The sequence below is a fragment of the Argopecten irradians genome, chromosome 14 (assembly GCF_041381155.1).
Source record: "Argopecten irradians isolate NY chromosome 14, Ai_NY, whole genome shotgun sequence".
In the NCBI taxonomy this organism is placed as follows: Eukaryota; Metazoa; Mollusca; class Bivalvia; order Pectinida; family Pectinidae; genus Argopecten; species Argopecten irradians.
Window position 1 is genome coordinate 36,713,762 of NC_091147.1, and position 18,954 is coordinate 36,732,715.

The following is an 18,954-nucleotide window of genomic DNA, read 5'->3' on the forward strand; positions in this document are numbered from 1 at the left end:
GGGGGGGGGGGGGGGTCCGGGGGTCTCCCCGGGAAAAAAATTACGATTTAGAATGGCTTAGATGATTTTTACGATGCATTTTGATGAATTTGCGAGCGCCCAAAGGCGTGAGAATTTGGTGTTAGGGGGGTCCGGGGGTCTCCCCCGGGAAAAAAATTACGATTTAGAATGGCTGAGATGAGTTTTTACGATGCATTTTGATGAATTTGCGAGCGCCCAAAGGCGCGAGAATTTGGTGTTAGTGGGGTCCGGGGGTCTCCCCCGGGGAAAATAATTGCGATTTAGAATGGCTGAGATGAGTTTTACGATAAAGTTTAATGATTATTAAGCGTTCTTAACATGGTAATTTTTCGATTTAAAGCTACCTGCATTTAGAAATGATAATTGTGTCGTCATAACATTATGCAACCCTACTCGATCTGAATATACCGGCTTCACACCATCGGCACATCGTTGTGTAACATAAAAAAAATGAATTAATTGTCTCGCTAAGACATATAAACAAATTGATCTTTTAAGAGACATTTTTAAATAGCACATAGAATCCCTTGATGGACATTTTTAGTCTAGTTTGTGTGAATTAAATTTTCACTATTTAAGGTTTGACATTATGTGCTTGAACGTTTTAGGAAATGCGCCGCGCAGCGGAAAATTTTCTAGAATGAAGTACGAAAATATGTGTAGGAGGACCCTTTTTTCTTTCAAATAAGCATTTTTTAGAAAATTTCAGTCGGCGAAAATGGGGGGGCAAAAAAGACATGTTTGCCCCCCCGTCCTGGGGAACGGGGGGGGGGGGGGGCAGTTGCCCCCCCTGCCCCCCCGCTTCCTACGCCCCTGATATATATGTGTTTGTGTCGGCTTCAATAGATTACCAACTTAAACTATAATCTACAGGTCAAAATTTCCGACAATATACTTCAAGGTGTACGTCTATGCGATAAAAGAAATCATGCGCAACTATGCACGGTCACAAGAAATGAAAGTTGGCTAAGAATGTAGCCCTACGAGAACTCCTATGTCAATACAGAATACTGTTACATTAGAATATACACTGATCAAGAAACCTGTTTTTCTGATAAAATTTAGATATGATTTGTAAAAAAATATTTCACCTGGAACTCAAAATGCATCGTTCTTAATAATCCACATTAATCCATATTAATTCTTAGCATTTGCAATATTTATGATTTTATGTATATTAAAGCACTGATTATCTTTGATCAATAATTTACATTGTATATTATACGGAATTTATTAAATAAATTATTTTCCAAAACCCATTAATGCTACCTATGATACTGATTGATTACAGGTGAAAATAAAGACAGCTTATATGAAACAGTATATAATTGCCTTCCTATTGTTTCCTAAAACAACACCTACCTATTGTTGATACACGTAAATATGTTGGCGTTCAGAGAACACCCCTAATTTACATTAGCCTGGAGGCCCTACCCATAATTCCTAGCGGTGGGTATAGGAATTATGGGTAGGGCCTCCAGGCTATAATTTACATAGGGACCAATATCATATCTCTTTTCTTCCTACTAAACCACTTCCAAACGTAAATTACATATAAAACACATTCATCGACATGTTTTTTATCATGAAATCACTTTTCCAAAAGTAACAATGAAATATTTACTGAAAACCTTTGGACCTGAAGAATTTGAGAGAGGGATAGCGGCGAGGGTAGTGCTCATTAATTAGCATGCAAGCCACACTGGTGTAAATGTTTTAACTCGGGCTCTCGCATCTAAGCTGGGAGCTTGTTTTCAAACTTCAGGCTGTATACAAAAAAATGGCGACGAAAGCATTTGGAATTGAGTATCAGAAATGCCCTATATCAAGAGACTTGCATTGATTGCTGAAGTCAGATTATGGAGTATCGGGAGTGTCAATGCATATGTAAAATAACAGGGAACTGTCGAGTATCCCGACTAGGAATCGAAGCCGGGTCTCTGGTGTGAAAAATTACGGGTAAGAGCTACCAACTGAGCCACAGAAGCATGCTCCGCATCACTGAGCTGAGTGACAGATACCTACATGTATTAACTAAATTACGATGTATAAACCACATCGACCCTCGCTCCTTTTACACATAAATCTGTATCCATAAATCTTGTTTAGATGTCCAAAAAAAAAAAAAATATACATAAAAAATCAATAACACAACTGACAAATCATCGATTTTGGCTTCCTGGAGGCACTATCAGTGATGTTTAGGGGCGTAGTGAGGGTTGAAAAAATGTGGATGCAATGTTATTCCTTGCCGAATTTCCTCCAAAGCAATTTGTCCCGGAACAGTGCAAACAATCTGTGAAACCGCATCAAATTTCTAAGACTCAGCTTTTGATATCTGTGTCTAAGCATAACCATTTGTAAATATATAAATGTTGATAACACAAGTATTATACAATATTTAACAACAGTGATGACAATGATATTTTCAAAATAGTCTATACATTACACATAATACGACTGCATTTTTCTACCCATCAGACACTATTTCTCTGCCTCATTCAACACCATTACCCCCCTCTCTCCAGCTCACTTCAGCATCCCAAGGAAACAATCGCTGATATGTGTATCCTATGAGAAGTCAACTAGTCATAGATATTAGGGACCTCCGATCCAACAACCAACGAAGGAAACAGAAAGACGTAGATGTGAATGTAGTAACTCTCAGCATTTACGTCAGGGCAAACATACGGGAAGGCCAACCAGGACAGTACTACTACACATGGCTTTTAACAAAACGGAAGCGATGGTGATTTGCTGCCGTTTACTCAACTAAACGTGTAGTCGGCGGCCATTACAAATGTGTGAAATAAAAGGGTCCAGAAGTATTTCATTGTGCAGAGTTGTTTAATTTCACATATGAGATATAATATGGGGGCAGCGGGGTACATATGATCCGAATGAATAGGTATCTGTACGTTTTCCCGGCTTGGACGATTGTATTTGAAATTTGCCGCTGACGTATATAATATATATATAGCGTAGGCTAATTTTTTTCCTACGAGTTCACGTTTTTAAAGAGGTATCGCGAGTTGACTATATATTAGGCAAAAAAACATTCAAAAAGCGTACTAAGCGTGCAAATAGAGTTGTTATAATTAACGTATTTTGACGAAAACATTTTTCGGCAATGCTGATCTGACCATTTCTATGGACAGCAAGGTGTCATTTCTTCATGGAGCAATAAAAAAAAACATAAAAAAAAATAATAAAGTTAGAAATTGTCACCGGGACAATTTGACGGGCTTTTCACCTAAAAGGTATTCCGGTAAAGGTCATTTATATAAACAAGGCTTTCCAGAACTTCAGAAGAAGTCATTTTGAGATTTTAGATTTTTTGGCCCCTGTGACCTTGAATATAAGTCAAGGTCAATCATATCGAAAAACTTGGTAGGCATTTATGCCAGCATGCTACATGCCTAATATTAGGTGTCTATGCTCTCCTAGAATTTCAAAAGAAGATTTGTTAATCATTTTGTCAAAAAACATGACAAGAAGATGTATTCGTGATTTTCACCGAAAACAGCGAATTTGCAATATGAGTCAATGATCAACCGGAAGTTGACATTTTAGAGAAAATGTACAATTACAAAGTTTATCAGTATGGTATTCTACATAAAATATTAAAAAAAAAGGAATTAGCTCAGTGGTTAACGAATCATGGCTGTCTAGGTTAAACGGAAGTGACATCATTGCAGCCATATTTGAATTTGAATCGACACCATATTAACAAGAATTGTTCACGGTGATAAGCGGAAGATCTTGTGTGAGTTTGGGCTTGATTTGACTGGTGGCATCAGAGGAGATGTTTAAAATATATTTGTCGAAATTTGCAAAAAAATTCTTACTTAAATATTAATTACGTCATAAAACATTAGTTAGTCGACCAATTTTAAATTTGGAGACATCAAAACCTTCAGAATGACATACTGCATCGATGTATTGAAAAAAAAAATGGGAAAAAAAATGAAAAATAAAAAAAAAAATAAAAATAGTCACTTTTGGTAAACTTTGACCTCTAGCGAGCTCTTTAACGAGACATATTTTGTGGAAAATGTAATGGGTAAAATTTAGTAATAAACGTTTGTTTCATGTTTCAACTTAGGCCCCTAAAACTGGTATAAACTGTAACTAGGATTTCCAGAGCTATATAAGCTATACAACACTGAAGCATGCTGCCAAAGACACCAAGCAACACATCGGTCACGCGGTCACATTATACTGTGTATGCTGAGCGCTAAGCAGGAGCAGAAACTATAGTTTGTATTTTCGCGCCTTTATAGAATTCAAACGCACATAAGACGAAGATCAGCAGCAAATATTTACTTCCGGCAAGGACCTACGAGGAAATCCTACCTCGTGAGAAATCAAAACACAGAAGGTAACAGCCAAGGTTTCACGTATTTTCGTCGCTTTTGTATTGAATGAAGAAGTTTTCTTTTAATAACTGAAAGTGCATATAGTTAGACCTAATTATATTTAACTGGTAACGGCGACATATAGAACAGTGTAAATTCTTCAGATTTTTGTGGAAATTCCAAAATGTCACGTTTATTTATAAAACTTTCGATTTGTATCGTCATTATGTCTTACATGTTTATATATTGTGCATATGACTGTTGGTTTATCTTAAAGCAGTAATTATTATCCTGAGTGAAATTGGTAAATTATCCACTGAGTGCGTACAATGTACGTACTTGTACAAAATATGTAGACACATGTGCTTTGTAAATGTCAACAATATAATACATGCAAATTAATGTCTAAACTAATGAAATTAATAATTATTACAAAATACATCAATGCCACAAATTAGCCTCTTGAAAAAGGATTTACTACGATTGATGTTTAACTTCTGAAGTTAAAATTGATTTCATGTAGTATTATATGTATAGATTATATATACTAGGCACACATAATCAACGTGCCAAAAAAAAATTCTTTAATGCGTGTCACATTTTAGGGGAAAAACGAAAAGAACCAAGGCTTGAGTTTGGTACACCACCCATATAGGTACATTACTCTATCTACTTATACGTCTGTGAAAAATTAAGGCCTAGGATTATAATTAAAAATGAAAAAAGTAACATGCAAACACTCTAGTTGTTACAAAACACAGGTTAGTTTATCCTCTTTACAGTATGTTCTTGTATTTGTTGCAATGAATATGAAAACATGATTGTTAGTATGCAGATGATTTTGCATTTCGTATAACTTAATAAGAAATGGCCTCAAAAAAATGAGTCTGGAGATATGATGAACTAGATGTCAGGTAACAATTACAGTTATCATTTTCCATATATTTCAGTGTGAAGATATGAAGTGAATCCCTGCTGTTTTGGAGGATGAATGCCGAGAGTGGGGGGTCTGTCCCCGGGGAGGAAGGAGGAGACAAAAACGATGCGGAGGGTGACCTTCAGAGTCTGGACTTTGACTTTGTTACCTCTACAGAGAATGAGAATATCTGGTGTGAGCAGTGTAAAGTCCTCAAACAGGCAAGTATGATTAAAAAAAGTTGATTACAATTAAAATCAAAAAGGTAATTACAAGAAAGCAAGTCATTACAAATAAACAGTTAATTACAATGAAATTATTGAAATTTTAATGTACATGTATAATTATGATTTACATGTAACATATATGTTGTATGTAAGTTTAATGCTGTTCAAATAGATTTTTTTGTGCTTGCTGTTGATTAAGTTAATTAGGAAAGTACATGAATTAGAAGTCTAGAATAGGATTATGTAAACCTATTCAGTGTATATATATTATAATGTTCAATAATAAATTTTATCCATTTTCAGGAACTTCAGAAACTACAACAGGAGCACTCCCTGAATTATACCACACTGAAGAAGAAAGTGATTTCTACTGAGTAGGTCTTTAACAAACATGTGTTTATGCTAATAATGATTTTACTGCATTCAACGTAAGGAACCAGGGCACCTTAAATTTCATGAAATGATTGCACTTAGTAAGCCATAAATCAATTTGCAAAAGAAATCAAATGAAAAACCCACACGGTTTTCATATTTTCAGTCTGCATTTGATTTGATGTCGGTGAAATTTTGGCCTCAATAAAGGGGAGGGGAGATAATAGGCGTAGGAGCTATTATTATTGGATCAAATACAGCATCTGATGACTTATTATGATAGAATTGTTGTGTTTTATATGTTATTTAGATAACACTTCTTTTAATTCAAAACCATTGTGATTTGAAACTAATTGTTTGCATTTGTATTTCAGCTTGTTGATCAAGAAGTACAAGGCTAAATGTGAAGATATCCTTTTTAATGACTTACCATAAAGTGCCTGCTACAGGTTATTAAAAGCATTTAATGACATGTCATAAAGTAGTTAAGGCATTTAATGACATGTCATAAAGTAGTTAAAGCATTTAATGACATATCATAAGTAGTTAAAGCATTTAATGACATGTCATAAAGTAGTTAAAGCATTTAATGATATGTCATAAAGTAGTTAAAGCATTTAATGACATGTCATAAAGTAGTCAAAGCATTTAATGGTATGTCATAAAGTAGTTAAAACATTTAATGGTATGTCAAAAGTAGTTAAAGCATTTAATGGTATGTCATAAAGTAGTTAAAACATTTAATGTATGTATGTCAAAAGTAGTTAAAGCATTTAATGACATATCATAAAGTAGTTAAAGCATTTAATGTATGTATCATAAAGTAGTTAAAGCATTTAATGGTATGTCATAAAGTAGTTAAAGCATTTAATACATGTCATAAATAAAGTAGTTAAAGCATTTAATGACATGTCATAAAGTAGTTAAAGCATTTAATGACATGTCATAAAGTAGTTAAAGCATTTAATGACATATCATAAAGTAGTTAAAACATTTAATGACATGTCATAAAGTAGTTAAAACATTTAATGGTATGTCATAAGTAGTCAAAGCATTTTTGACATGTCTATAAACAGTAAAGCATTTAATGACATGTCATAAAGTAGTTAAACATTTAATGGTATGTCATAAAGTAGTTAAAGCATTTAATGTATGTCATAAAGTAGTTAAAGCATTTAATGACATGTCATAAAGTAGTTAGCTTAAATGGCATTTAATAGTCAAAGCATAATCATAAAGTTAGTTTAAAAGCATTTAATAACATGTCATAAAGTAGTCAAAGCATTTAATGACATGTCATAAAGTAGTCAAAGCATTTAATGACATGTCATAAAGTAGTTTCAAAGCATTTAAATGACATAGTCATAAAGTAGTTCAAAGCATTAATGACATGTCATAAAGTAGTCAAAGCATTTAATGACATGTCATAAAGTAGTCTCAAAGCATTTAATGACATGTCATAAAGTTTAAGTTAATGGACATGTCAAAAAGTTCAAAGTAATGACATGTCATAAAGTTAGTAAGTTCAAAGCATTTAATGACATGTCATAAAAGTAGTCAAAGCATTTAATGACATGTCAGTTAAAGCATTTAATGACATGTCAAAGCAGTAGTCAAAGCATTTAATGGCATTGACAGTCATAAAGTAGTAAAAAGCATTTAATGTCATAATTGATATATGATAGCATTATAAGGATTATTTCCTGAAAGTAATTATAAGCCTTCAATGACATGTCATAAAGTTGTCAAAGCATTTAATTGACATGTCATAATTGTAGTATACGCATATAATGCCAGATGAACCAAGGGGGAGTTTGAGTCATGTAATGACATGTCATAATGTAGTTTTAAAGCAGTGAATGACATGTCATATAATAGTATATCCCTTAAATGAGATCTACATAAAGTAGTTAAAAAAAATTTTCATGACATGTCATAATAGTAGTTTAAATTTTATGGAGATGCCATAAAGTAGCTAAAGCATTTAATGACCTGTTCCCATTAAAGGTAGTCAAGCATTTAATACATGTCTATAAAGTAGTCAAAAGCATATTAATGACATGTCATAAAGTAGGCAAAGCATTTAATGACATGTCAAAAGTAGTCATTATAAAATATAGGTATATACAAGCATTTAATGTATGGTTTATAAGATAGTTAATTTAGTAATGACATATGTACAATGTTAAAGCATTTTGACAGTATCAATAAATAGTTAAATAATTTAATGGTATGTCATAACGGTAGTTAAAGCATTTAATGACATTTCATAAGTAATAGTTAAAGACATTTCATGGTCAGTTTCACCGGTCGAATAACATAGTTACAATTTACTGGCCTGCCATAAGTAAGTGAATTCATGGTCTTACACAAAGAAGTGTATGGTGGTGGATGATGAGTTGTGATATGCAGGTTTTAAATATTAATTCATTAACAAATATTTGGAAAGTAAAGTTTCAAAATCTTCACTAAACTAATTAAAATGTTAAAATTCTGTGACTTTTCTGAAAAACATATAACTAATAACTACTCATGATATATAAATCAAAAAGAAACCAAATTATCGAAATGAGTTAAACATTGTACTAATAGTTTTGGAAGATTAGATTTGAATTTGATTTCCTTGACTGCTGTTGTTTACATCATGACCATCAGAGTAAGACAATAGAGGACCTGACAAAAAGATGGAACAAGTTCAAAGGTGAGTTGAGTTCAGGTAGTTTCGATACTGTATTAATATCATTATATTCAGTGTAAATGTAGTTTCGTTTAAATATCGGTACTTAGCGGGAAGTCATTTCGGTACGTATGCGGAAGTCCGTTTCAAGTAGATTTCTGTATGAGTACATTGTATGTGTCGGTTTCTGTTGTACCTAGTCATATTTTAAATAGTTTTCTGTACTTAAGGAAGTCGTTTCGGTACTTGTGAAAATAGATTCGGTACTTGTATATTAAACATTATAAATGATTATTTCCTGATAGTTACCTAAATAAAGAGTGAATTATGCATGTGTAATTGATATTTCATATAGCCAGAGAGAATATCATAATATCTATAAAGATCACACGTATTCTGTTAACATTGTCATATCATTTAAATATTCTGTATATTAATATCATAATCACACGTATTCTGTTAACATTGTCATATCATTTAAATATTCTGTAAAATATTCACACATATTCTGTTTAACATTGTCATATTCAATTTAAAAATAAATATTCTGTATTAATATCATAATCCACACATATTCTGTTCACATTGTCATATCATTTAAAATATTCTGTATTAATATCATAATCCACACGTATTCTGTTAACATTGTCATATATCATTTAAATATTCTGTATTAATAATATCATAATCCACCACATATTCTGTTTAACATTGTCATATCATTTAAATATTCTGTATTAATATCATATTCACACATATTCTGTTAACATTGTCATATCATTTAAATATTCTGTATTAATATCATATTCACACGTATTCTGTTAACATTGTCATATCATTTAAATATTCTGTATTAATATCATATTCACACGTATTCTGTTAACATTGTCATATCATTTAAATATTCTGTATTAATATCATAATCACACATATTCTGTTAACATTGTCATATCATTTAAATATTCTGTATTAATATCATATTCACACGTATTCTGTTAACATTGTCATATCATTTAAATATTCTGTATTAATATCATATTCACACATATTCTGTTAACATTGTCATATCATTTAAATATTCTGTATTAATATTATATTCACACATATTCTGTTAACATTGTCATATCATTTAAATATTCTGTAACAATATCATCTTCACACATATTCTGTTAACATTGTCATATCATTTAAATATTCTGTATTAATATTATATTCACACATATTCTGTTAACATTGTCATATCATTTAAATATTCTGTAACAATATCATCTTCACACATATTCTGTTAACATTGTCATATCATTTAAATATTCTGTAACAACATCATCTTCACACATATTCTGTTAACATTGTCATATCATTTAAATATTCTGTAACAATATCATCTTCACACATATTCTGTTAACATTGTCATATCATTTAAATATTCTTGTAACAATATCATACTTCACACATATGTTAACATTGTCATGAAATCATTTAAAATATTCTGTAACAATACATCAGTCTTCACACATATTCTGTTAACATTGTCATATCATTTAAAATATTCTGTAACAATACATCTTCACACATATTCTTGTTAACATTGTCATATCATTTAAATATTTGTAACAAATCATCTTCACACATATTCTTGTAAACAATATCATCTTCGATTCACACATATTCTGTTAACATTGTCATATCATTTAAAATATTCTGTAACAATATCATCTTCACACATATTCTGTTAACATTGTCATATCATTTAAAAATATTCTGTAACAACATCATCTTCACACATATTCTGTTAAACATTGTCATATATCATTTAAATATTCTGTAACAACATCATCTTCACACATATTCTGTTAACATTGTCATATCATTTAAAATATTCTGTAACAACATCATCTTCACACATATTCTGTTAACATTGTCATATCATTTAAATAATTCTGTATTAATATCATATTCACACATATTCTGTTAACATTGTCATATCATTTAAATATTCTGTATTAATATCATAATCACACATATTCTGTTAACATTGTCATATCGTTTAAATATTCTGTATTAATATCATATCACACATATTCTGTTAACATTGTCATATCATTTAAATATTCTGTATTAATATCATAATCACACATATTCTGTTAACATTGTCATATCATTTAAATATTCTGTATTAATATTATAATCACACATATTTCTGTTAACATTGTCATATCATTTAAATATTCTGTATTACAATATCATATTCACAATATTCTGTTAACATTGTCATATCGTTTAAATATTCTGTACAATATCATCTTCACACATATTCTGTTAACATTGTCATATCATTTAAAATATTCTGTATTAATATTATAATTCACACATATTCTGTTAACATTGTCATATCATTTAAATATTCTGTATTAATATTATATTCACACATATTCTGTTAACATTGTCATATCGTTTAAATATTCTGTATTAATATTATCTTCACACATATTCTGTTAACATTGTCATATCATTTAAATATTCTGTATTGATATTATATTCACACATATTCTGTTTAACATTGTCATACATTTAAATATTCTGTAACAAACATCATCTTCACACATATTCTGTTTAACATTGTCATATCATTTAAAATATTCTGTAACAACATCATCTTCACACATATTCTGTTAACATTGTCATATCATTTAAAATATTCTGTAACAATATCATCTTCACACATATTCTGTTAACATTGTCATAATCATTTAAATATTCTGTAACAATACCATAATCACACATATTCTGTTAACATTGTCATATCATTTAAAATATTCTGTAACAAGACCGTAATCACACATATTCTGTTAACATTGTCATATCATTTAAAATATTCTGTAACAATATCATCTTCACACATATTCTGTTAACATTGTCATAATCGTTTAAATATTCTGTAACAAGACCGTAATCACACATATTCTGTTAACATTGTCATATCATTTAAATATTCTGTAACAACATCATCTTCACACATATTCTGTTAACATTGTCATATCATTTAAAATATTCTGTAACAAACTAATCACACATATTCTTAACATTGTCATATCGTTTAAAATATTCTGTAACAATCATCGTCACACATATTCTGTTAACATTGTCATATCATTTAAATATTCTGTAACAATATCATCTTCACACATATTCTGTTAACATTGTCATATCATTTAAATATTCTGTAACAATATCATCTTCACACATATTCTGTTAACATTGTCATATCATTTAAATATTCTGTAACAATATCATCTTCACACATATTCTGTTAACATTGTCATAATCGTTTAAAACATTTTCATTCAGAAAACATTAGCATACAACACGCAGATATTTTTGTTCATATTGCTACGCCGCTTTAGCTACTAACCCATATTGTTATAGTCACTATTTTGTTGATCGACTAACACTATTACACTAAAACTACTTCATGCAAGTATGCCATTGTCACACTAACGATGAAGAAGGGAAATAATTTTTCTCAGGAACTTGGAAGTTGTAATCTTCTTTCGCTCGTAATCCTTTCACATCTTGCGTTGGGTTTTCTTAGCACACTTCCTTTGATATTTGCGTAGTTTTCCTTAGGTAACCATTCAGAGCTGAATTGGGATTGCCGACGCCTCGCGATAAAGTTCCTGGATCAGCAGGTAGATTAGCGGTGGTCTCCTGATGTTGACCCTGGTGTTAAGACAATGGTGCCAACCTTCAACATCGTTGTTAGTTCTGATGGCGGTTTGGAATACGCTCCAGTCAGCGATGGGAAAAACTCTGGAAAAGAAATAAAACAGTTATTTCAAGTATACATAAAAATAAATGAATGAATGAATGGATAAATAATTTATTGTATTTAATTGTATATTTGTATATACATATTTTTGCTTATCATTAAAGGTCACTATAACTGTGATGATATCACACATACCGGTATTTTGCTTTATCAAGACCGATTCTGACTATTGGTTTTATATATGTACCTGTTCAGCATCCATATATCCTCTTGCTGTAGTTTATCAATTCCAGGAGAGGTCCAGAGGATCCCCTCTTCCAGAGTGTATCGAATGCTTCGAAGATGTGCTCCTTGTAGGTTCCCCTAGGGCCCTAGTTGTGCATATTGCATTTTGGGACCAATCGATCAACAAAATGGCCGCCAGGCAGCCATCTTGGATTTTGATAGTTAAAGTTTGTTACCGCTATTTCTCAGAAAGTACTGAAGGGATTTCTCTCAAATTTTACATGTAGGTTCCTCTAGGGGTCTAGTTGTGCATATTGCATTTTGGGACAAATCGGTCAACAAGATGGCCGACAGGACGCCATCTTGGATTTTGACAACTGAAGTTTGTTACCACTATTTCTCAAAAAGTGCTGAAGGGATCTGTCTCAAATTTCATGTGCATGGTCCCCTTAGTCCCTGGTTATGCATATTGCATTTTGGTATCGATTGGTTAACAAAATGGCCACCAGAGCAGCCATCTTGGATTTTGATAGTTAAAGTTTGTTACCGCTATTTCTCAGGGGATCTCTTGTTTACTAAGACAATTATTGTAAACTAAATAGATATAAAATATACAGAGATAGTTGTTTACTTAAATAATACAAATATTTAAACAAAAAAGTGTAAGGATTTTAAATATATACAAAAAAATTCTTAATGTAACAAACAACGAAATTGACCTTTAAGAATACCGAAACGACTTCGCAAAAAGTGCCGAAACGACTTTTTTTTAAGTACGGAAACTGCTCAGTACCGAAACGACTGTCACGCGGTGAGTTATATTTAGGTTTGTATGTTTGTTATGTATTACTTGAAGGCCCACTGGAAATGATCTGCGCTAAGAAAATAAGCATTAAACTTATTTTGCTTTGATTGTTTAGGAAGTGATGGGAAGTGCAGTATTAACTTGAAACTAATAACTTTTGTTTTAATAAAATGATCAAACTTGCATATTTTTGGAGCCATTATTCTAGAACTGACAGGTTTTGGTTTGTTACAGGGAATCAAGCACACTCAATACACAACTCACCAGTTCTCTACAGCAAGTCGAACCACTGAAAAAGGTATAAACAACAACTTATCTCCCCTTACACATTTTGACCTTTAAGTTTACCTGGTAAGACTACTGTTGTTCAATTATTTAATGATTTACTCTCTCTGAGCCTTAAATATTTTCCTGATTAAGATTTCACTTTATTTCTTACAGGTTTAAAAGAGAGAAAAAACTGTCTTCCAATTTGTAGTCAACAAAAAAAATCATGAATGATATCATTAATAAGGGAGACAATTCTAAAATAAATGATCTTTTACAAGATATTTAATAAGAACCAGTCGGAGGCAATTCTAAAATAAATGATCTTTTACAAAGATATTTAACAAGAACCAGCATTTGTTGGAATATTTCCTTAATTGGTTTATATTGGTTAAATATTTAAATGGGAGACATTTTTTAATTAAGATTTTTTAAGAGCATTATGGCAGGTGAGCAGTTGGAATATTGTTTTCAAAAATAATGTTTGGAAGATGCTTCATTGTGATAATGAAAATTAATTACTTTTATGGATGCATGGTTAAAGAATGAAAAGAAAACTTCAAGGCTAATGTTATCGCTTCTGTTTGAGGTTCTTTTCTCAAAAAATCTGCTAGAAGGAGTTATATTTATATTTTTACCTGCTCTTTAGAATTTCTTTTGTATCAAGCATTGAATGGAATAATTTGGCAAAATTACCTCCCTTTATCTTCCAGGCACATAGTTGACTGCATGATCTTATGATAAACCAAAACCTAAGTCTGCTGCATTTTTTTGTATCTTGTATTTTCAATGTCACAATTTCATTTAATTCTCAACTTTCTAGTCAAACTACTTACAAATTTATATGCAATTAGCAATATACATGTAATTAAACCCCTCAAACTTGAATTCACATTTCTCAAATATCTTCCATTTGTCAAACTAATTACATGGCCCAGACAACACATTTCTGTGAACAAATGTTTGATATATTGTGCTTTAACCATAATATATTCATCAGAACAAATGAATGGTTTCAGGTACATGTTTCTTTTATCTGGTTCGCAGGCAAAACATGAATTGGAGTCTGAACTGAAGCAAAAAGTAAAGGAAATTCAAGCATTACAGGACAAATTAACTGCCGCAATGGTAATTATATGTTAACATTTTATCTGTGGTAACTATGTTATATAAACATTATACATGTATACATGGAAACTATGTTATGTTTACATTGTATCCATGGGAACTATATGTTTACATTATATCCATGGGAACTATATGTTTACATTGTATCCATGGGAACAAAATGTTTACATTGTATCCATGTGAACAATATGTTTACATTGTATCCATGTGAACTATATGTTTACATTGTATCCATGGGAATTATATGTTTACATTGTATCTTGTATCCATGGGAACTATATGTTTACATTAGATCCATGTGAACTATATGTTTACATTGTATCCATGGGAACTATATGTTTACATTGTATCTTGTATCCATGGGAACTTTATGTTTACATTGTATCCATGGGAACATATGTTTACATTGTATCCATGGGAACTATATGTTTACATTGTATCCATGGGAACTATATGTTTACATTGTATCCATGGTAACTATGTTATGTTTACATGGTATCCATGGTAACTATTTTATTTTCACATGGTACCCATGGTATCTCTGTTATCTTAACATTATAGCAATGCCTATTAAATTATATTGATATTGTATCCATGGCAACTATGTTTATCCAAGGTAACTAGGTTATGTTTGCATTGTTCATTGTAACGATGGTAAATAAATCATATTAATATTGTATCCATGGCAACTATATTTGGTTTACATTGTATCCAAGGTAACTAGGTTATGTTTATTTGTTCATTGTATATATTGTCATTTTTAGCTACAATATATGGAGACATATATTCCACCAATCAGTTTGCTTTTGTGGAAAATGACATTTGATAGTCCTTCACAGTAAACAGTAATTTCTTTGTGGAACATCTCTGGCCCTGATTTCTGAAAACAAAAGTGCAGACATAAATCAAAACTTAAGTTTTTCTCATTTATTTGTAACTTATATGAAAAACAAAAAGACTTAAGTCTATCTTTAGGTCATCTGACCGGACGGGTCAGGATGACCTATAGTCGTCATGTTTCATCCATCGTCATCCACCGTTTGCCTTCCGCTGTGCGTTTACTTTTCACATTTTGAACTTCTTCTCAAGTTCTACCTGTGCGATTTAGCTGAAACTTACATGAAATGATCCTGACATGGTCCCGACAAAGTGTTTTTTATTTTTCGGATTGATCGGTAATCCAAGATGGCTGCCACAGCCACCATCTTGAAAACACATTTTGAATTTCTTCTCAAGTTTTACCGGTGCAGTTTGGCTGAAACTTGCATGAAATGATCCTGATATGGTCCCAACAAAGTGATGTCATTTTTGGGGTCGATCCAAAACCCAAGATGGCCGCCACAGCCACCATCTTGAAAACACATTTTGGACTTCTTCTCAAGTTTTACTGGTGCAATTTGGCTGAAACTTGCAAGAAATGATCCTGGCATGGTCCTGACAAAGTGTTGCTAGTTTTGGGGTTGATCCAAAATTTAAGATGGTCGCCACAGCGGCCATCTTGAAACACATTTTGAACTTCTTTTCAAGTTATACCCTTAACTTACTATTTGGCTGAACTTGCATGAAATGATCTTGACATGGTCAAGACAAAGTGTTGTTACATCTTTGGTTGATCACAAATCAAAGATCGCTACCATGACACTATATATGTATCTAATTAATTTCCTATATGATTATTGCCAAGGTAGTCAGATGACCGTTAAGGCTCTTGGGCTTCTTGTTTACTAAAAATATTTTGAGAAACTGGGATAAGATCTGTTGTTATCTTTTCTTGAGCATTATCTATTATTAGTGAAATGTTACAGACTGTCAGAAAGCAGTACGAGTCACTGGCAAAATCATCAACCAATGAAAGAGAAAAGACAGAAGAGGAGAAGAAGAACAACTTAAAACGATTGAAAGAGCTTCAGACTAGGTATGTGTTGTGTCAGATTTATGTCTATGTATCTGTTGTCTTAGTATTGTGTGTAAAATTCATAGTTGATAACTTTTTTGAATACTTTGTAGATAAAATAGAGTAAAATAAGTTAATCAGTTTAGTGTATACATCATGAGATTTTGTATATTCCCTTTCATCAAATTCAGCAATCAATTTTGGCTTATTTTCTGTTCTAGTTTAAACAAGCAGGAAATGCTGGTATCAAAACTAAAAGGTAAGTTATTCACTTTCAACTCAGAAAAGAATTTCCCTAGTTTACTAACATTTTTACTTTTGGTCTACGAGGCCAGGTCTACGAGGCCAGCCCTTATAAATTGTTTGTTTCCCCTTTGCCGACCCATATCAGACAATGTTGGGTAGGTAGGTAGCTAGTGTAGTCCTTGACAATAAAAAAATCAGCTTACCAAGAACACCTGTTCCCAAAATAGTTGCAATGGTTACAAAATCTGAAAGAAAGATTATTTACTTTTAATAAGCTGACAGTATGAAATGATGTAAAAACGATTCAGATTTAGCAAATTTTTAACAGTATAGTAGAAGAGAACACCATACACATGTAGAGGTAAGTCCAGTGTTCAAAATTCATGGGACTAATTTTAACAAACACTAGCTACCAATATGTCTTCATATCACAAGGCAGTACCCAATTTAGTTATACAGTATAACTTGTCTAAACCGGATGTGAACGGGACCAGTCTATTTGTTCAGTTTATACAGTGTGTCCGGTTTATAGAAGGATAGAACCTTATCACAATATGTTCACAATGGAAATCATCAGAAGAATTTTTTTATTACAGCTCAAACATTTATTCTCACATATGTACATGGTAGAACACAGAATTCTATCCTACGTTTTATTGGTTTCTGAGGTGTACATGTACGATCCATTTCTCTCGGTGTGCTACATTCAAATAAACTCTCAGAAATTGACAGTGAAAAATATTCACAAATACAATGTACATGATATGTAACAAAACCGTCGAATGAAAGATCAAACCCGAGTCCAATTTAGCCATATTCCTACTTTGTGACCCATAAAGATACAATTATTTACAAGTTTGAACATCACCCTCTAAAGCCAATGGTGTAGGTAATATTACAAATATCCAAAATTATTAGTTTTCATTTGACTATTCCGATCTCAAAATCGGTCCGGTATTCGGAATTGGGAGGGATCGGTTTTGGGAAGTTTTATATACTATTAATAAAGAGGAATTCATTCCGTACATGACATCCATGTTCGGTTTCTAGAGGTGATAGGTTTTGAGAAGGTTCGATTTTGGGAGGTTCCACTGTACTTTGAAAGTAAACGAAAAAATTTAATAACAGAAATCATAAAAAAATTTGTATGGAATGTACCAATAAAAATTTGGTTAGGGGGTGTTTTTTGTGGGTAGGTTGGGAAGGGGAAACAAACTTATTTAAAGCCTGATGTTTTACAATGTAAGGAACATAACTCTTTCAAGACTACAAAGATTTGAAGTCTCGTGTCTGTTAGTCAGTATACTAAAGTCTATGGGATCAGCACTTAGTCACTTGCATCTGTTAGGTTAAACAAATTATACATCAAGCAAAATTATTTGATTGAGTTTTTAGATATTAATTAAGTCTGCATCATAGCACATTTTGTGGGTTAATGGATTATCTGCCCTGTGAGGCAGGCTTTGTTTACTGTTGCCTCGACTCCCCCTCACGTTTTGTGGGTTAATGGATTATCTGCCCCTATGAGGAAGGCATTGTTTACTGTTGCCTCGACTCCGCCTCACGTTTTGTGGGTTAATGGATTATCTGCCCCTGTGAGGAAGGCATTGTTTACTGTTGCCTCGACTCCCCCTCACGTTTTGTGGGTTAATGGATTATCTGCCCCTGTGAGGAAGGCATTGTTTACTGTTGCCTCGACTCCGCCTCACGTTTTGTGGGTTAATGGATTATCTGCCCCTGTGAGGAAGGCATTTTTTACTGTTGCCTCGACTCCGCCTCACGTTTTGTGGGATAATGGATTATCTGCCCCTGTGAGGAAGGCATTGTTTACTGTTGCCTCGACTCCCCCTCACGTTTTGTGGGTTAATGGATTATCTGCCCCTGTGAGGAAGGCATTGTTTACTGTTGCCTCGACTCCGCCTCACGTTTTGTGGGTTAATGGATTATCTGCCCCTGTGAGGAAGGCATTGTTTACTGTTGCCTCGACTCCCCCTCACGTTTTGTGGGTTAATGGATTATCTGCCCCTGTGAGGAAGTCTTTAGTTACTG

At 32.4% G+C, this 18,954-nt stretch overlaps 1 protein-coding gene across 1 annotated transcript in view; it reads left to right on the forward strand.

Moving 5' to 3' along the window:
- Positions 1–4,317: 4,317 nt before the first annotated feature.
- LOC138308311 (serine-rich adhesin for platelets-like) overlaps positions 4,318–18,954 on the forward strand; it is a 49,593-nt gene continuing 34,956 nt past the window's right edge. Inside the window, 10 exon segments of the mRNA XM_069249304.1 lie at positions 4,318–4,402; positions 5,330–5,516; positions 5,826–5,896; positions 6,269–6,303; positions 8,536–8,568; positions 8,571–8,595; positions 13,605–13,668; positions 14,685–14,765; positions 16,571–16,680; positions 16,881–16,918. Of these exon segments, the coding sequence (XP_069105405.1) occupies positions 5,367–5,516; positions 5,826–5,896; positions 6,269–6,303; positions 8,536–8,568; positions 8,571–8,595; positions 13,605–13,668; positions 14,685–14,765; positions 16,571–16,680; positions 16,881–16,918 (607 nt within the window). The 5' untranslated portion in view covers positions 4,318–4,402; positions 5,330–5,366.